We start from the raw sequence: 18,926 nt of genomic DNA on the forward strand, positions 1-18,926 counted from the left end.
TAACTTTGTTAATTTTAATTTGCCTTTGTATTGGTACTATTGACGGGTTTGTGCAAATAAAGATAATCAATAAACGATAGCTTATGAATGGAATGCAGATAGCTCTTTATTTTCATATGCATATAATGTCAAATTAGATTGAAATTGATACTTCAGCCAAAAGGAGTTCTTCCTAAGTTTTATACTTAAAACAACCTCAATTCCATGCAATATCAAAAAATTATATTTTCAAAAGAAATTTTAGAAAAAAGACAATTTTTTCAAACTTAAACTGATTTATATTTAAAGACCAAATTCAGTAAGCATTAAATATAAGTCGATTATGCGTATGAGCAAAATAAAACAAAAAACAAAGGGTGTAAATAATGACGAATCAATGACTATTTAAACAATAAAATGCTTTCTTTGGTGATTCATTCGGGATATGAAGGTAGCTACATTGCAGGAAAAATACATAACCCACGTTAGCATTTTTAAAAAAATACGATTTAAATGATTGACATACAGTGACGGTATTTCTACATTGATAATAAATCAAAGTGATACAGTTTGAAAAGTCTAGAGTAATAACTCTCTTTCATAAATTGAACGGAATATATTTCAAATTAAAATGTCCATGATTTTGGCTTTTGACTTTTTTCATGTGTAATATTTTTCAAATTTCGTTGTATATAAGTTGTGCAGTTCACAGTGCAAAGAATAAAAAGATTCAGTTGTTTTTCATGTTCAATCTCAGAGAGAGTATGAGAGAGAGAGAGAGAGAGAGAGAGAGAGAGAGAGAGAGAGAGACAGAGACAGAGACAGAGAGACAGAGAGAGAGAGAGAGAGAGAGAGAGACAGAGACAGAGAGAGAGAGAACGTTTGCGTGTCAGAGCATTTTAAATAAGGATACGAGTCATTTCATTTACGACAGAGCGTCACAACATGGTGATGTTAACATGCGCGGATCTAGAAAGGGGGTGGGTGTGTCAGGTGGTTCCTCCCCTGAAAAGTTCAAATTTCTTTAAATTTCATTATAGAATTACAATAAATATGCCTTGGACCCCCCCCCCCCCCCGCAAAACTCAAATCACCGTCGGAACCCCCGCCCCGAAACATTTTCTGTATCCGCGCATGGTTAGCCCATTATGACACAGACAGTTTGTATCGCCGATTTTTGCTGTCTATCACTGTTGTGCATTGGATGTAGCTTTGATCTACTGACCCGTAGGTCCCCAGTTCGAATACTGCAGGGACGTTTCACTTTGTTTTATTGAATAGCGGTGATATTTTAAACGCTGATTTTCCCCAAAAACTTAAATTTTTTCTGTCATTTTCAAGTCGAATATATACTCGAAATCCATATTTTTCAGTTACTATAAATTAGATGTTTAGGACTTCTTCCAAAGGTGTGGAGGACCTTTAATATTTATCTTATATCAAATTCATCAATTGATGAAACACTGAATGTTGAATATTGTCTGTATTTCTTTCAAGGTACGGTTTTAATTCAAGTCAGGCCCAGCATTTGGACAACAAGGCTCGAAGATCAAGGCCACAGGGGAAGATAAACCTTTTGAGAAAGAATTCACTTACTAGATCGAAATCCAATCGCAACTTCACGGGCTTTTACGACAGAGTTCTTACATAAATTAGATTAGAACTAGTGAAAGAGAATAATATGATAATTTATATATCAATGTCTTTAATGATCAGTGCCTATTAACAATAATGTGTTAACATAATTACATTTGCTTTTTAAGATGTCACTTTAAAGATATCATTCAGAGAACATTCTCCTGACATCATTTACTAGTAAAACCATATGTTACGTAAGTCCTTTTGATAGCTATTGTTCAAGATTCAATCAGAAATTAAGTGTCTAATAGCTATAAAAAGAAAAATAATACATGTTTATTTATTCATCAATTGTTAGGCAATGAATATGATTCATTAATCAAAACTAAAACATACCAGGCTACATGAATGTTTACATGTATTTCTATCTACACTGTATATACCAGTATATAACAGTGTTGTTACATTGTCTCACAACACACACACAGTACCTAATTATTGTATGGACATATAATGATCACTGTAGATACTTGTACACTGTCACTGTTGTGGTGTTACGTTGTCCCACCCAGAGATTGTTGTCATCATCCACACACACACTAATGGGATAATCTATCCCTTGTTGTCCTGTGAGTAGTACAGACAAGAACTGACCGTCCTGGTCCAGAAGATCAACTGTGTTACTGAATATATATGTATCACACACCAGGATGTGACCGAGTACATCAGTACATATTCCATAGGGATTAAACCCTAACCTCTGACCTGTGTAGGAGAACCTGTGTCGTCCTGATTTATCCACCTCACTACAGCATATTTGTTAATGTCTGATACACAGACATCACCATTGATGTTTTCTGTGATGTAGTGCGGTAGCTCATACAGTTCCTGTCCTTTGTTGTTTCTCTGTATGTCCTGTATTTCTGTCCATGCCTTGTTGTACCTGGTGACTTTACCCTCTGTATCCTTTATCATCCCCACCAGTATGTCCCCGTTGAAGTGGGAGCAATGTATACTGAGTGGTTCCCAGTCTCCTGTTTTAATGAATTCAGTGATTATATTTTCCGATGTTATCCTATTGATGACTTTGTTTTGTTTATCTGTATAGATCAGATCCCCGTTCTGTGTGACTGTGTGGTAGCCTTCGGATCTGATACCACTGGTTTGTATCTTCTGAAGCTGATTCCCTTGTAGATCGGTTTGGACAAGGTTACCATTTATTTCACTGACCCAGAGTCTGCCTGATTTACCCAGTGATATATGATATGCATTGCAAACACCTGGTACCGTGTACTCCCTGACCTTGGTGACGGAGGACGATAGAGACAGTGTTTGATTCACGTCAGATTTCTCTCTGTCTTGTTTTCTCTGTTTCCCTGTAGGTTTCAACTGTGTAGAGGCAGTCTCCATGGGTTTCACTTTTCTGTTCTGTGGTTTAGTGTCGGGAACAGTTATTCTACCCAGCAGTTTAGCGACATCTTCCTTTGTGTATTGACCAGCAGTAAATACGGGTGGGACTGGTTTGGATGTCTCTGGTATGGGTTGTATTATTAAGTTTTTTGATTTGAGAGCAAATGTCAATTGTTCGATGTTTGAAGGAGATAAATAACCATTAAACGTCTGAATTAAATCATGGAGATAGTTAATGTAGTCATCTATTTTTTGACTTTGACCGCTTAAAGTTTCTAATAATGACTGTTCTATTTTGTCAACATGATTTATTTTATCTAACGTGACTGTGTCTACACACTTTTTCACAGACTCAGCTTCGGCCTTCATGGATGTTCTTATGTCTTCAATTGTCCTCATTATTTCTTTGACATCTTCAGCAATTTCCGTTTCCAAATCTTGAGACGTAGGCTCAAAATAGCTTCGAATTTTGGCAACTTCTACGTGACAAAGTAAAAAATGTTCAGCAAAGACCATTTCTAGATCGGTAAACAGATGACCACGATGTTCTTTTGTGGTTGTACATTTAGAACAAATGGGAATCTGGCATTCCTCACAAAGAAGATCTATGTGTTTTGATGGGTGGATCTTGCATTTCTCTAAAGGAATTTGATGTTTGCGTTGTTTATAAGGGACCACTTCGTGTTTTTCGGTTTTCTTATTCTTCTGATGTTTATCTCGGCATTGTTCACACATTGGTAGGTGACAGTCATTGCAGTAAAACTGACAGTTCTTCTAACAGTCTTCAGTGCCACACACCAAATAATGCTGAGCATCGGGTGGTATTGGGGATTCAGATAATGCCATCTGAAATTATAAAATTTAAATTTTACCGGTCTATAAAATTTAATAAGGTAAATAGCTTCCCTTTACAAATCAACTACAACTTATCAAGACAATGAAACACGTTACAACGTTTAATTATTACTCAAGTTCCTTAAAAAATCCCTGAAATCATCTGGATTTTTTGGATTTTACAATCTTGCGTTTGCACAATACATTCACGCTAACGGGATCTTTAGTTTATGTTTCCACAATATCATATTTTCATGAATAAACTCAGAAACGATAATACAAATACGTGTAAAATTTCATAGGAAATTTGCTATATATATTCTGTTCATATATATGTTATGAGAGTAATTATAAAATTATAACAAATATACCTATCAACTTAGTAATTACTTTTTTCTTCGTGATGGCAATTTGATTCCATGCAAAAATTTGTTTTATCGTTAAAATGATAAATTTCCTACGGACCCGGTTTTGCGATAGCATGCGTTCCGTGTATTGTCTCTGTAGCAAAGAAAATTCGTGACTGTGCGTTAAAATGAAAAAAAAGTGTTGATTTTTTTCATTATATGGATTAAATTTTGAAAGGTTTTTACAGTCTCAAAAAGGTTTATTACGATTAATTTGACTGTTATTTTCAATGCACTTCATTAATTTTTTTCCAAAATCGTTTCGGAGCGATTCTGCAATTTTCTGCTACATTAAGGATATATGGGAGGCAATCTAACTGTTGTAAGGGCCAGATTCACGAGACGAGACACAGTTAGATTATTCTAACAAAGTAAAGTGTAGTGAACTTTATAGCATTATTGTAGGCTTTGTTATGTAAATTTCAACAATATGGTATGTCGATGTATCTATTTCGTAAATGTCCGATATGTAATGTCAACCCGTGAACGCACGTGTCAAAGTCTATAGTTTGTAATTAAAAATTTGGCCGTTTACTTTTCTTACACCAGAAACAAACTGTTTTAGAATGACACATAATCATTAAAAATGCAAAAGGAATGGAATAATAAAGCTGGATAACTTCATCATGTCTCTAAAAATTGTCACTACTTTCGGTTCAATAATAAGGACAAGCCTTTGTTGACTTATCCATCTAGATTACGGTTAGGAATATGTAGAATGTTGTACCGTCATGAGGTATATTAGATAGTTAGTTTTCTCACAATTTCAGACAAAATTGTTCTAATTAACTTACCACTTTAGACTTGCAATGCCTGTATGATATGCACGATATCTTTTTCGTACGATAGAGACAGAGGACCAGTCTATTTATCACGTGTGTTCTGTATCAAGGTAATGCCGGGGGCGTCGCGGGTGATAAGGCAAGTCTCAGCGATCAAATTCCTAAGATCGATATAACGTCACAAAAAGCAGCATGGTGTCATATTTTACTCAGAAACATGTCTATTTTAACTTTATCTCTGGTTTAAATTATAAAAACTACAGGCATAAAATATCACTAGAAACTCTTCTAACTGAATATATCTTTGATTTCTCTCTATTACGTATAATTATCATTGATGACGTCACAAGCATGTTTCATAGAGAAGATCATGTCGGGAGACAAATCATCGGTATGCCGAAATAAGACTTATTTAATACAGATACCTAAGATTTAGATGAGTGTCAGTTAGGATATAATCAGGATAATACAGGCATGGATATTTTATTTAATCAGCGAGTTTTATAAGGTAAGCAGATCGACATTTATATGGCTTGGCCAGCCTTTCCTCTGTCAGTGTGTATACAAAAAAAGGCAAAAGTGTAACACTACCCCGGATATTATGAAAGATGACTGTGGTAAATATGACCTCAAGTACTTGAAAAGTGCTGCTAGAATCCTGTGCTTCGTTGTTTTAAATGAAAAATACGTAGTATTTTAAATGAAATGATATGAGCCCGTCCTATGATATCGCGGTAGTTAAATCATTTTTGTCGAAAAATTTATCAATACGAAAATATTTCCAGAAACTAATGTTATTGTGAGATTTCTCTATGATATACCTCTGTGATGTTCAGCGTGCCTCTGTTTACTATGTCTAAAAATATCCCGATGTCAAATGTCAATTTGCTAAGTACTATTCGTAAACAGAAATACTGCGATACCATAGAACCTGCGATATGATAGGAAATGAATATAAAGGTTGAGAGGGTTTCCGATAAATATTTACAATATTTATTTTATGCGATTAACAATAGGATTCTAGCGGTTATATTAATAAAGCTGAACTAATTGCTTATTGTAGCAAACATACAAATGAACTTCGGGGTAGTGTTACACTTTTTGATTTTGTGTTTAATAAGGTAAAACGTGATCTATTTTTAACTGTCACGTAATACCATGGTACGGCAGCTTCAAAGATCGAGTCGATTCCGAAGTAGAAAAATAAAATCTTGGTGAACACATCCACTTGATATTAATATTCCGCACTGTTTTCATAAAAATAAACTGTTTTTAAATTGATCATAATTTTGACGGTCATTTAGCTCGGAGTTGCCTTAACCTACCCGCGAAATAGTGTAATTTACTTCCTGGTTATGGAACTAAAATTAGCTAAAACCCCTGGCTTTCTTGTACATTTTCAAAGCATGCATTAGATATGTATAATTAACGGTGAGGTTGATTGAAATGCTACATTTTCAACCCAATGTTTTCTCAGACGTCCGCTTCAATATGCCTCGCCCATTTCAAATGTTTTGACTGTAACAGGTGAAATTGACATCAGCGGTATATTTCCAATCTTGTCAGTTAATGTTCCACTGTCTTATTATTTTTTTTTAAATTGCCTAACCTTTGGACGTAAAATGTAAATTGAATTAAAATAAACATGTACATGTAGATTTATGAAAGCCAAAAGCCAAATGATACAAAATCTACAGCAATAAACATGCACCCCCTTCAACCAGCAGAGAGCGGCCAAGAAACATGGTTTTGATCAAACTTGAAATTATGAATCTTATTTGAAAATACGCTGCAATTCTTAAAATTAAAAATTTCCCTCAAAATCAAAAGTACTGTCTGATTTGGTATCATGGCTTTTTTTCACCAGCAGTAACAAGGATCAAAATGAAAGAATGAATATTGGTTAATTAAGGTGTTTTATTTATGATTAATTAAAAGTTTTAATTCTCCTCCTGCAGCACCCAAAACAGCAAGCTAGAAGTCGCCTGAAGATGTTTGGCGTAAACAGGAAACGGACACGGTTAGGGAAAGTGTTATACTACGTGTAGCTGTTAAGAATTTATCTTCAGCAAATCGGTTTATAAGGTAAAAATGTAACATCAATTATGCGTTCATTATATTAGTGACTTATCGATTCTATATGTGTAGCAACTCATTACGATTGTATAATTATAAGTTTGAAGCTCTTTAGTCGCGTTTCTTTTGCCCATGGTTTTAGCATCTTATTCATTGATATTTGCGGCAATCTAACATACCTGTACGTATCGATGAACTTTTGGCAAATAATTTCACAATAGTTTTTGAATAACTGCAGGTCTGTGGATCCCGGTCTGAAAAATTTGGATGGCCGACCTGATCCTCCATTTGATTTTTTTTATTTCAGATCGGGAAACTACAGACCTGCAGCCAAACTATAGCTTATATCATGTGAGTAAAGGTAAGAAACTTTTTGTACGTGTTTTAGCTTAATCTATAGATCTTTACATGTAGAACCTTAAATTTATATTTGAATATTAGAATACCTATTCCTGTGTTGAGCTTAATTTCCTTCTCACCTTCTTAGAGGACCTTAGTAGGGTAACGACGGACGCTGAGTAGGCAGACTGTATCGCCATATTGGACATCCTTCTGGCCTTAAAACAGATATAAATGTTCGTAAGAACAATTATCCTTTATGCGTATAAGTACGCATTTATCGATTTATTACATGTAAGTATTTATGTCACGTTGCATATTTTTATATTAGCGGGTGGCAGAAAATACAAAATGAACATATTGTTTATTTTGTATTTACTCCCAACTAGTAAATTTGAAATTTATATAGGTTTATAATGCATATAAGTATAATCACCTCTAATGTTATTCGCTCCTCAGCTAGAACTGTTTTGATGGTCAGCTCTGACAAAACTCGTGCCTATAGAGAGAATGTGTATGTATAGAAATATACAGATATATAATATTAAATCAACTAGATTAATCTGTAATTTGTATATTTCAACAAAGGGGGACAAGTTTTTATTCAGTACCTCTTCCCAAAGAATTATATTCCCCAACAAGGCACAAAGTCTGGACAGGGCCTGAAAATCACGAGACTATGAATCATTAAATGTTCCAATTTGTTTTGATATTCATAACAAGTATAGATTGCTGAGAATGTCTACAAAATCGAAATATTGAATCAATGCCGTGATGAAAATATGATTAATCTGATGAATCTGATTACAATTAGTTATGACCATACCGCCTGGTCCAGCTCTTCCTCGCCGTCATCACTGTCGTCATTATCATGGTCTAACATCATCGATAGCATGGACCATTTGTTCATCTAAATGAAAAACAGGGGCACTTTTCCAAATTAGTCTAACTCTCTCTATCTTCTCTCTCTCTCTCTCAATGCATAATTAAAGATTTTACAAAGCCCAGCATAATGCCCTAAAATTAACAGCCTGTATATTTGTAAAATTGCATTTTAATGTTCAATGTAAGAACCACTTAACACAATTATTTTTGGATCTGATAACAATAAATCATGCAAATGGTCGATGTCAACGAGGGACCCGGTATCTCCAAATCACTGGTATGTTGAAATTTATAACATGAATTTAAGTTAATAGAGGAATAAAGAAATAATAATGAACAATTCAATTAATAATTACACATCAATAATTACAAATTCAGCAAAATAATTACCTTGGGTTCGGAATATTTCTCGAAACGTTCACATGTTGCATTCGTTTGTATAAATCCAGGTGCCTCTGTATCGATTTTCGCGAGCATGTTCTGTGTCCCTAGGGACTCGGTTTTAATCTCTTGGAACAGATCGTGGGCACCTGTGGGCATGTGTTCGGCCTCTGTGGACGCAGTTGTCCCTCTTCTGTGTGTGCGTGATGTGCGTCTGTGGGCATGATATGTGCCTATGTGGACACGTGATGTGCCTCTGTAGTGCCATCAACAAATTGACATAATCATAATTTTAAAACATATGTTTAACAATTATAATTGGAAATATCGTAGAATATTTTCATTTCAAGTAAACTCAGATCCAGTTCACCCCCCCCCCCCCCCATACTTTATCTATCAAATTCCCCGCCCAAATATGATATACCTTCTGACGCCCATGTGTTTGAAATTTCGTGAAGGGGTGGGTTGGCCCAGATTCCTCTTTCTATCTTGATCGTAAATAACTTAATATATATTAAGTGATTTTTTTTTTAAATTTTGATTTAAAAAAATATCTATTCAGAACTCTATAATGTAAACTATTATAAATCAATTTTTACAATAAAAAAAAAATAAAAAATATGGGCGTCAAAATGCATATATTCCTATTGTGAAATCTAAAATAACCGTGTCGATCAGACTATAGCAATGACTGCATTGCCTTTATCATGCAAGGGTCTAGGATATAGTCAAAGCGGGCGGGGGGGGGGGGGAGATTTTGTGTGCGGGGGGGGGGGTGTCAAGTCAATGCTGATTTTCGGCAATTTTGAAATATCTTGATATCTGAATTAATATGAGGAGGAGCAAGGGTCCCCACACCCAATTTAATCCATGCAGGACCCTTACACAAAGCATTAATAAAATCAGTCATTGAAATACAAAATAGGCTCTAAGTATATCCAACTTCATGCAGTCTGTTTAAAAAACAGTCAAACGCTGCATTGCTTTTAATGACATCATAATAGAAGCACCGGATCCCATAGATTTTTTCTTGTCTAATTTCAAAACCAAATAAACGACGTGGATTACATACACATATCCAGAATATTTTCCAAGGGGGGGGGGGGGGTTCGAGGTATACTTTTGTTTGCAAAGAAGGGGGGGGGGGGAGACATATTTTGGTGTGCGAGTGGTGGGGGGGGGGTGAAGACAAACACAAAATTACTATGTTTATGCATTTGTGTCTAATTTCAATCAAATATTTTTGCTAACTGTCACTACCTTTTTGGGGTCGGGAAGGGGGGGGGGGTGTTAGAAACAATTTAATAAAATGACAACATGAGGCCACTAAACCTTAGCTTATTGAAATTTAAATTACACATTAATATTGAAAAATTTAGGATATCAAATAAATTACAACATGTTTTTGATCCTTAAAACTGTACAACGTACAATATCCAGTAAAAAAAACAAAAAAATGTTGACACAAATTCTTGTCTGCAATGTTTATAATTTTCATATACATATGTTAAATAATATACAGAATATATTAACAATGTAAAAAAAAATTTAAAGGAAGATTTTAGATGATTGACGTGTAGTATTCATGCATGTAAATTCTTTTTGACACAGATTGATGTGTAGAAAGAGAGAAATACATGACTGTATAAGGTAAAAAAATCTTCTCTTGTTATAACTAAAAGCATATCAACATTTCAGTAAGTAAATAAAAAATATGAGTGTCAGAGCAGTCAACAATAACAAGTGCATGGCGTTTTCCTACTAACAATTTCTAATTAAGCTTTTATCTAAAAATGTGTAATGTGTTAAGCATTCTTGGCAACTTTTTTATACAAATTTAAACCACCAGCACAGTCTGTGTGATCCCAGAGTAAAATTTCCTGAGACAATTTAAATTGATTTTTAACAGGATAATGAATAGTTGGTGGATCTAGGTGCTTGTGGATTTATGATCTTCCACTTCTCGTCCAACGCATTCAATATTAGATCAACCCTTAAAGAAATGACAAATGCTTCACTAACCTTTAAATTTCAAGCCCTACCTCCCTTTATTCATCAAACTATATCTCTGTGTGCCATTACAGATTTGATCTACCTTTGTATGAATGAATAATTTGAACAAGCATGTACATAGAATATAAATATATATGTCTCTTTGATAGAAATCTGGAAAAAAATAAAAGAATAACGCAGGACAGTTAAGGCAACATTTTGCTTTTAAACAGCAGTAAAAGGAGGTCATTTTGCTTTTGTCTATTCATTTCTGCATAATGAATAGTTCTAAACTATTTTGGGTGTTATTGTAAATATATGGGTCTCCTTTACTTGACCATGTCTAAATTTGTCGGTCACGTGACTTTTTAGGGTCACGTGGGCGTCTTTTAGACATAAATCGTCAATGCTAAAATGAGACAAAAAGTTCAAGGGCAAGGCAAAAAAATTTAAGAATAAGTAATATGGCAACATATTCAAAATTATCCATACATCATAGAAATCAATGCTCATTCAGTTGTAAAGTTTACTAGTTATGTAAATTTCTTTAAAAACTGGCTACTTGTTCCTAAAATAGTGCATTTTTGTATATTTTCATTAAAATTACAAAGTAAACCTTCATCTCTCAACAAATGAGCATCAGTTTTTTTAAAGAACTCGTAAAAGGGAAGAAAATCATACCAAGTTTAATACTATCTATAGCCGTCTTGCACTTGAACTTTTGCATTAAATTTCTCAATCTAGAAGTCCTCTCAAATCAATACACATTTCAAACGCACAAGTGATGCCAAAAGGGGAGGTAACTCTTTGAGCGATAACTCTTTTGATATAGGCGCGATGTCATTTTATCACATAATCCGAATTAATTTTAAGATATGTTTCAACAGTACATTATTTAAATGGTAATTAAACATAGTGCTTCTGTTTTATTTATTTTAAAAGAGACAAGATGGTTACGACGAATCGTCCGCATTTCCTCTGTTGTATCATGGATGTAAACAAAAAACCGTTGTGTATCAGTTCTCTTGGTGAACCGCATTCGCGGAGTTATTGGTTTCTTAATATTGTTTTAGTAATGGGAGAAAAATATATAAAAGCTAATTGTACACAATTATTTGAGGGATTAGAATCTCATTAGATGTCAACAGAGACAAATGAAGCCCCTGCTGTTAATATACATAACTAAATTGTTCTCATAATATATATTAAAAAATAAGATATGGAGTATTTTTTTCATTATTTATGTGCAGCCTTTGCCCAATGACTGCATATTCTATAGCACTGCTTGGGTCTGTTAATATTATTCTGGGGAGGGGGTTCAAAGGGGTAACTTTATTCTGTTTGCCAGGGGCCAGGTACCATGGTGTTTTACTATGTAAATTGTGAATTGAATTAGAATTTGCCACGGGGACTATACATGTAGATCTGCCCATGTATGAGGCCTTTTCCCATACCCCATAAGCAATCAACAGTATTCACCTTTGTATTACACATGTTACACTTGTAATTTAAACACTTATTAAAATTGACTTTTATTTTTATTCAACACATGCAGAATGATTAAGATTAAGGAGAGGGGGGAGGGTTAGCATATCTATTCATTCACAAAAAAAATTCTAAACGCTCATTTCTCATTACCGAGAAAGGAAAGAGAGTGTGTAAATCCTGCAACAAGGCGATCAAAAGCCATTTTTGGTTCACATCAATATATTGAATTTAAATAAGTCTGAATTCTCCTATGTGAGAGACTCTCTCTCCCGCCCATTTACATACCATCCCCTTTCCACTTCTCAAACAAAATTATAATTATATATAGAAACAATTATATTTGGTTCATTTGTTTTATTAATTCATTGACAAGATAAAGGGACTTTCTGAAAAAAAATTATGTGACAACATTTAAACCTGACATATGCATGCAAACTCAAAATTGCAATTTCTTTTTATGATGTCAATGTGTTTATTGTATGACTTCTTAGTTCTGGTCCTCTTCTCTCTTCAAAAACACAGTCTTCCTGTTCCTAAAGTTCAGGTTTTTCTTTCCATCATTTCATCTTGTATATGACACCAGGATAAGGGTGCGGGTAAATGATCACCAATAAGAACATCATTTATGTAAATCTCAAGACAAAGCAGGTACCAGCTAAAATGAAAATTATATATATTTCAGTAACTTTAACTTGTTATCAAAATGGCTGAAAGACTGAAATGGAGGATTTTCTACAATTTGATAGTCAATGGAATTTATTTATCTTAATAAACATTTCATTATGTTTAGATGTGCATTTAATTTTGCACAAATTCAAATACAGCTTTTCAGTTTGATCGATTTGAAATTATTCGCATCCTCACCCCTGATATGTGCATGATATTAGTTTAATTGCATCCCTTTATTTTACCCGGCCTGACCTTAAAAATGCACCTCTCTCTCTCTCTCTCTCTCTCTCTCACAACTGATTTGATTGATTGATATTATATAATGCTGGTGCAGTCAGTGTGAATTAAAACATACCATGTATTGTTGATTTGTTGATGAGCAATATTCAAAATTGTAGATTTATAAATAACATAGGTTTATATCAATCATTTTAAAACATTAAATGAAACCATTCGTACTTGAAAATACTTTTTCTAATTGAATTGTCTCATAGAATAATCAGATTGGTCATTATTTCAATGATAAATTATTGAACTTATACAATATGTACATGTATGTTATTTACTTACATTTTCTTCCAGCCTTTTTTTTCAAATCAGTGTGACACCTTTCAAATTACTCTGCAAATAACAAAATATAATTATGAGAAATCATACAATTTAATTTACATGCATATAAGGACATGTCAACAGTAATTTGAACATTTTTGTGAAAGGTCTACATATATTATGCATGGATGGGTAAAATGACCAACACTTCAAATTTTATTTGAAAGTTACATATGCACATTCTACACAAACAATTCCATATATGACCATGAATGTAGATTCCTAGTTAGCTCATTTAGAGAAAATCAGATGGAGACATGCAGTCATTTGTTTATTATTATTTGGTTTTTTTTTATTACCAATAGTATAGCATCATAAGTATGAACTCAGGTGACAAGATTTCAAACAGTGTTATGGTAGTAATATACTGAGTTCTAAAAACAAACTAGTAATAATTAAGAATTAATGTGCATAAACATCTTAATATATCAACTGCATGAATGTGCAAAAAATATAAATGAACTGTCATGGAAGAATTTTGAACACAGTAGAAAGGTGTTATTGATCAGCTGTTCATCAATTTCCAGAAAATGAAATCAGCATCTTTTAGCCTGCACTGTACTGATTTTCAGAAAATCAAATCAGCTGTTTTCACACAGTCTTTGTATTGTTTACTTACAAATTGAAATAAAAACAAACAGCTGTGTAAAGCTAAATATTGTCAGTACAAGTACTATGAACTGATTCGTGTCGATTGGTGAAAATGATCAACAATTTAACGGACTGGCAATAAAGCTACATGTACAATGTACATTGTATAGGCCTATATGTAAACAATGCAGTCTCTCCTCATGTTTTGAACGAAACAACACATTAAGTCGATCAGAAATGCATCAACAGTATACAATCACAATATAATAGTAATTGAGCTATCTGGTATATTACAAACACACTGTATATCTATTCTACATACCTGATAAATCATCAAATGATCGCCATCATCGGGAATACCAGCTACACGTGTTTACATCGTCTGACGAGCGCTTTTGGGACGCAGATTCACACCCATACGACAGATGCGTTATGGAAATTCTTCGTATATTCTGATTGTTGTAAACTTATAAAAACACACATGAGTGATTCGTAGTTATATTTTGCTTATGAAGTATCAAATCAGCCGTATTTTATGCTTAAACTGCTGTTTTCGGTATATGTTCTATATAAGGTAATACAGAGGCGGGGCGTATATTATGACGTCATAACTCATTATCCCTTCATTAGCATATCAAAACGATGTGTTGCCTTATCTGTCCTGCGAACTATTTCTGCTACAGCTTTAGCGGTATCTTAGCCAGCTTCCATATTGACTATGTTTACAGCTGGCCATGCAGTCATTCACTCTGTTGTACAACAGGGAAAAGTAAATGTCCAGCAGAAAGTAGTTCATCTTTCCATTTTAAGGACAAGCGGAGTTGTCCCTCTTTAGCCTCATCCAGACTGTTTATTGCACACATGTTTCTCTCTGTGAACTACTCCCTCAGACTACACACCATCTTCTAAAAACATACAGAATATAAAAAAAAGTTTGTAAATGAAAATAAAAGCACAATTATTATTTAACATCTCTCTCTCTCTCTCTCATAATGGAAAACCAATCAAAACATGAACGTTAATAACTGTCTAAACAATGCACAGGCTTTCTTCTCAGTTTTGATTTTTCAGGATAAAGTTCTGAGTTAAACACATGTACGTATGCAAGCTTTAATGAATGTTAAACTTTTATCAATTTAAAACGATGAATTTGACAATGCTTGCAATTTTTAATCTATCAAGAAAATATTTTAATATTGAGAGAATTTTGCTTCGTGAGAAATTGTGAAACTTTAAATTGAAAGTTATATTGTGCCATTCATCTATGAGCAAGTAGTCAAAATCGAGACAATTCAGACATTCAGGTCAGCAAAAAATTATTAAGGTCAAATTCAAGAACAAGAATGGTATCATCAAAATTGAGTCAAATTTTCACAAAAGAACATTTTTTTTTACTATTCAGGGGACGGTAATTTTCTTGTCACGATTTACTGGAACTGTTTGCCTTCCTCTTTAATGATGACTCGTCATCTTTGGTGCTATCCAATGCGACACGTCAAAAAATATTGCCATTAAAAGCTGTTGATTTATTGTGTTCATTTGATATATTGTATATTTATCTTTAAAATTCAATAAGATTTAGAGTACATGCACGTGCAATAATTCAGAATATTTTTCAAAAGGAGTAGGGGGGAGGAGGTCCGGAAGATATTTGAGGCTGCATGGGAGGGTGAGTCCAAGGGCATACTAGATTGGCGCATGCAGGCATAGCCTATATATACTAGTATTGAACCTATGTATATAATGCTCTACTTACATGACCAATCAATGACAGCGTGTTTAATCCATAAAAACCATTATCTTTAATGCTTGGATTATATATTTCCGAAGTTGTAATAGGCCTTTATATTATTAAAAAGTTCATCAAACTTCAATCAACAAGAATAAAATCAGTGTCATGATTTTTCATAATTCACATTTCGAAAAAGTTCAATTTTGGGTTTTTTCAAGTGATAAAAGGTGAAGATCGTGTGAGCTTTTTAAATCAAATGATTGATTGAATCATCAATATGAAAGAAGGAGCGGGAAAATGAGTCAAAATTGAAGGTGTCTGCATTCCTCATAGATTTAAAAGTCAATAGAAAATGCTATAATAGGGATACACAGTGTAGTAAATATTCTATACATAATCCAATATGAGTCCGCTTCCATCTGTGGGGATCTGTGCATGCAGAATGAAATTCATGCTATTATCATAGGCGTCGGAACCGGGGGGGGGGGGGGGTGGCTGGGAGGGGGGCTTAGCCCCCCCCCCCACTTGTTTGCAAAGTTAGACTAAACCATTAGGCACATAGAGGGTTTAGTCCCCCCACTTTTTCTCGCAGGAAACATAATTCTTCCTAAATTTACCTGGAATGGAAATGTATACCCCCACCCCCACGGATTAGGATTTACATGATTTTGGGAATTATGTTTTTTTTTTCTTGTCAATATTTCTAAGGATTAGTCTAGCCCCCCCCCCCCCCCCCCCCCCCCACACACACACACACTTTCAGTTTGCTTCCGACGCCAGTGATTATCACTTAGATTCTAGTTCAGTATTAATTTTATTTTGTTTAATCTTGTATGACATGTGTACACTTTTGTTTACACACATCTATATTTTGATATTACAGCACCCATATCACAAAGACACCGGGTCTCTAATGTAAATAACTGACTGTTTATTCAGGGTATGAGGTCAAGAGATTTAAACATTAAACCAGGAAGTAAATTACACAAGTCTCGCATTCTGTCATTCGAGTCTCACGGTTGTCATTCACGTCATAATGGCTGAAATAGCTTGAAGGTAACATCGATACACACGGTAAGTTGAAAAAGTGTATCGATATCTCATGATGTAAAGAAGTTGGCATATGTATTCATTCACTTGCGTAAATAATAGATTGCGTTTACGATTATTAAGTTGATCAACAATGGACAATTTTATATGTACTATTCTTATTAACCGAACCGAAAGTAGCGGCCTTTTTCAAACACTAGAATCTAGGTGATAATCACTAGCGTCGGAAGCAAACTGAAAGTGTGTGTGTGGGGGGGGGGGGGGCGGGGGGCTAATGAGGGACATGCATTTTTTCGAACTAGCATCTCATCCATTCAACCATTTTTTTGGGTTTTTTTGTTTTTTTTTTTACAAAAAGTGTATATAATCCCAACCAATTGTATTTTTACATAATATATAGGCCTAATGGTATACTGTAAACCAAATGACCTGTGCCAGAAACTAACCGCCCAACCGTCAAACGCAACACAATTGCAGGAGACGTCTCCCTAGAAAAAAATTCTGATTCCACGCATGATTACTGAAGTGCCTTAAATTGCTAAATGATTTATATTAAATTTCTGCTCAGCACCAGGTCTATACATTGTATACATATTTACCTAGCAGGCACGTAGCATCGTTTTTGAACGTGGGGGGGGGGGGGCAGACTCATCCAACAAATCTTGACAAGCAAAATAAAGGGAAGGAAAGTAAAATTTAAAGTTTCCAAAAATCTTCAAAATCCTAATCCGTGGGGGGGGGGGGGGGTGGCATGGCATAGTATATATATATGTAAATTTTAAAACATTCGTTTCTGCGATAAAAAGTGGGGGGGGGGCAGCCGACCCCCCCCCCCCCAAACCCAACCCCCCTCGATGCTACGTTCCTGCCTAACCAGAAAAAAAGTTGGTAATTAATAAATAAATAAATGTCACGGCTTCCTTTAAATTTCTTGGACTTTCCAAATAATTTCAGATGGCATTATCTGAATCACAAATTCCACCCGACGCCCAGCATTACTTGGTGTGTGGCACTGAAGACTGTAAAAATAACTGCCAGTTTTACTGCAATGACTGTCACCTACCACTGTGTGAACAATGCCGAGATGAACATCAGAAAAATGAGAAAACCAAAAACCATGAAGTGGTCCCTTATAAACAACGCAAACGACAACTTCCTGTAGAGAAATGCAAGATCCATCCCACAAAAGAAATGGTTATTCTCTGCGAGGAATGCCAAATTCCTCTTTGTTACAAATGTACAACCACAAAAGAACATCACGGTCATGTGTTTACCGATCTAGAAATGGTCTTTGATGAAAAGGTTTCACTATGTCAAGAAGAAATTGCCAAAATTAGAAATTATTTCGAACCAACCTCTCATGATTTAAAAAAGGATATTGCTGGTGATGTCACAGAAATAAAGAAGATCTTGGAAGGTTTAAGAACATCCATGAAGGCTGAAGCTGAGGTTGTGAAAAATCTGATAAACACAGTCACATCAGATAAAATAGAACAAGTCGACAAAATAGAACAGTCATTATTAGAAACATTATACGACCAAAACCAAAATATTGATGATTATATCAACTATCTAAATGATTTAATCAAAACGTTTTATGGTTACCTATCCCCTTCAAACATAGAACAATTAACATTCGCCCTCAATTCTGAAAATTTGATCATAAGACCCATACCAGAAACATCCAAACCAGTCCCACCCGTATTTACTGCTGGTCAATACAGCAAGGAAGATGTTGCCAAACTACTGGGTAGATTAACCGTTCCTAACATTAAACCAGTGAACAGAAAAATAAAGCCAATGGAGACTGCTTCTACAGAGTTGAAACCTACAGGGAAACAGAAAAAAACAAGGCAGAAAGAAATCTGACGTGACAAAAACACTGTCTCTGTCTCCTTCTGTCACTAAGGTCAGGGAGTACAAAGTACCAGGTGTTTACATTGTATATCATGTATCACTGGGTAAATCAGGCAGACTCTGGGTCAGTAATGATATTGGTAACCTTGTCCAAACAGATCTACAGGGGAATCAGCTACAGAAAATACAAACCAGTGGTGGATATGGTTACCACACAGTCACACAGGACGAGGATCTGATATGTGCAGACAAACAAAACAAAGTTAT

At 34.6% G+C, this 18,926-nt stretch overlaps 3 protein-coding genes and 1 long non-coding RNA gene across 5 annotated transcripts in view; 1 reads left to right on the plus strand and 3 right to left on the minus strand.

The window, feature by feature from the left end:
* Positions 1-18,926, minus strand: part of LOC117683048 (battenin) — a 108,401-nt gene that overhangs the window by 24,477 nt on the left and 64,998 nt on the right. The gene's annotated exons all lie outside the window — the stretch shown is intronic.
* On the minus strand, positions 1,687-7,906 carry LOC109617716 (uncharacterized). 2 transcript variants are annotated; one of them, XM_066082345.1, is made up of 3 exons: positions 7,842-7,906; positions 7,546-7,623; positions 1,687-3,813 (listed from the first exon to the last, which is right to left on the minus strand). In XM_066082345.1, exon 3 carries the CDS (start codon positions 3,700-3,702, stop codon positions 2,311-2,313), a length of 1,392 nt encoding a protein of 463 aa, XP_065938417.1. In that variant the 5' UTR covers positions 3,703-3,813; positions 7,546-7,623; positions 7,842-7,906; the 3' UTR covers positions 1,687-2,310. The 2 variants fall into 2 exon arrangements, with proteins under 2 accessions (XP_065938417.1, XP_034305778.2); XM_034449887.2 differs by lacking the exons at positions 7,546-7,623; positions 7,842-7,906 and adding an exon at positions 5,003-5,106.
* LOC136274752 (uncharacterized) lies at positions 12,517-14,688 on the minus strand. The gene is made up of 3 exons (XR_010713173.1): positions 14,343-14,688; positions 13,391-13,441; positions 12,517-12,806 (listed from the first exon to the last, which is right to left on the minus strand). It is a non-coding gene; the product is annotated as an uncharacterized lncRNA (long non-coding RNA).
* LOC136274756 (RING finger protein 207-like) lies at positions 16,774-18,686 on the plus strand. The gene is made up of 2 exons (XM_066082349.1): positions 16,774-16,826; positions 17,757-18,686. Exon 2 carries the CDS (start codon positions 17,757-17,759, stop codon positions 18,669-18,671), a length of 915 nt encoding a protein of 304 aa, XP_065938421.1. The 5' UTR covers positions 16,774-16,826; the 3' UTR covers positions 18,672-18,686.

This window comes from Magallana gigas, chromosome 4, assembly GCF_963853765.1.
Source record: "Magallana gigas chromosome 4, xbMagGiga1.1, whole genome shotgun sequence".
NCBI lineage: Eukaryota > Metazoa > Mollusca > Bivalvia > Ostreida > Ostreidae > Magallana > Magallana gigas.

Excerpts from the sequence above, each read along its gene's own strand:
- LOC109617716 (XM_066082345.1), bottom strand. The coding sequence starts at position 3,702 with ATGTGTGAACAATGCCGAGATAAACATCAGAAGAATAAGAAAACCGAA.
- LOC136274756 (XM_066082349.1), top strand. The coding sequence starts at position 17,757 with ATGGCATTATCTGAATCACAAATTCCACCCGACGCCCAGCATTACTTG.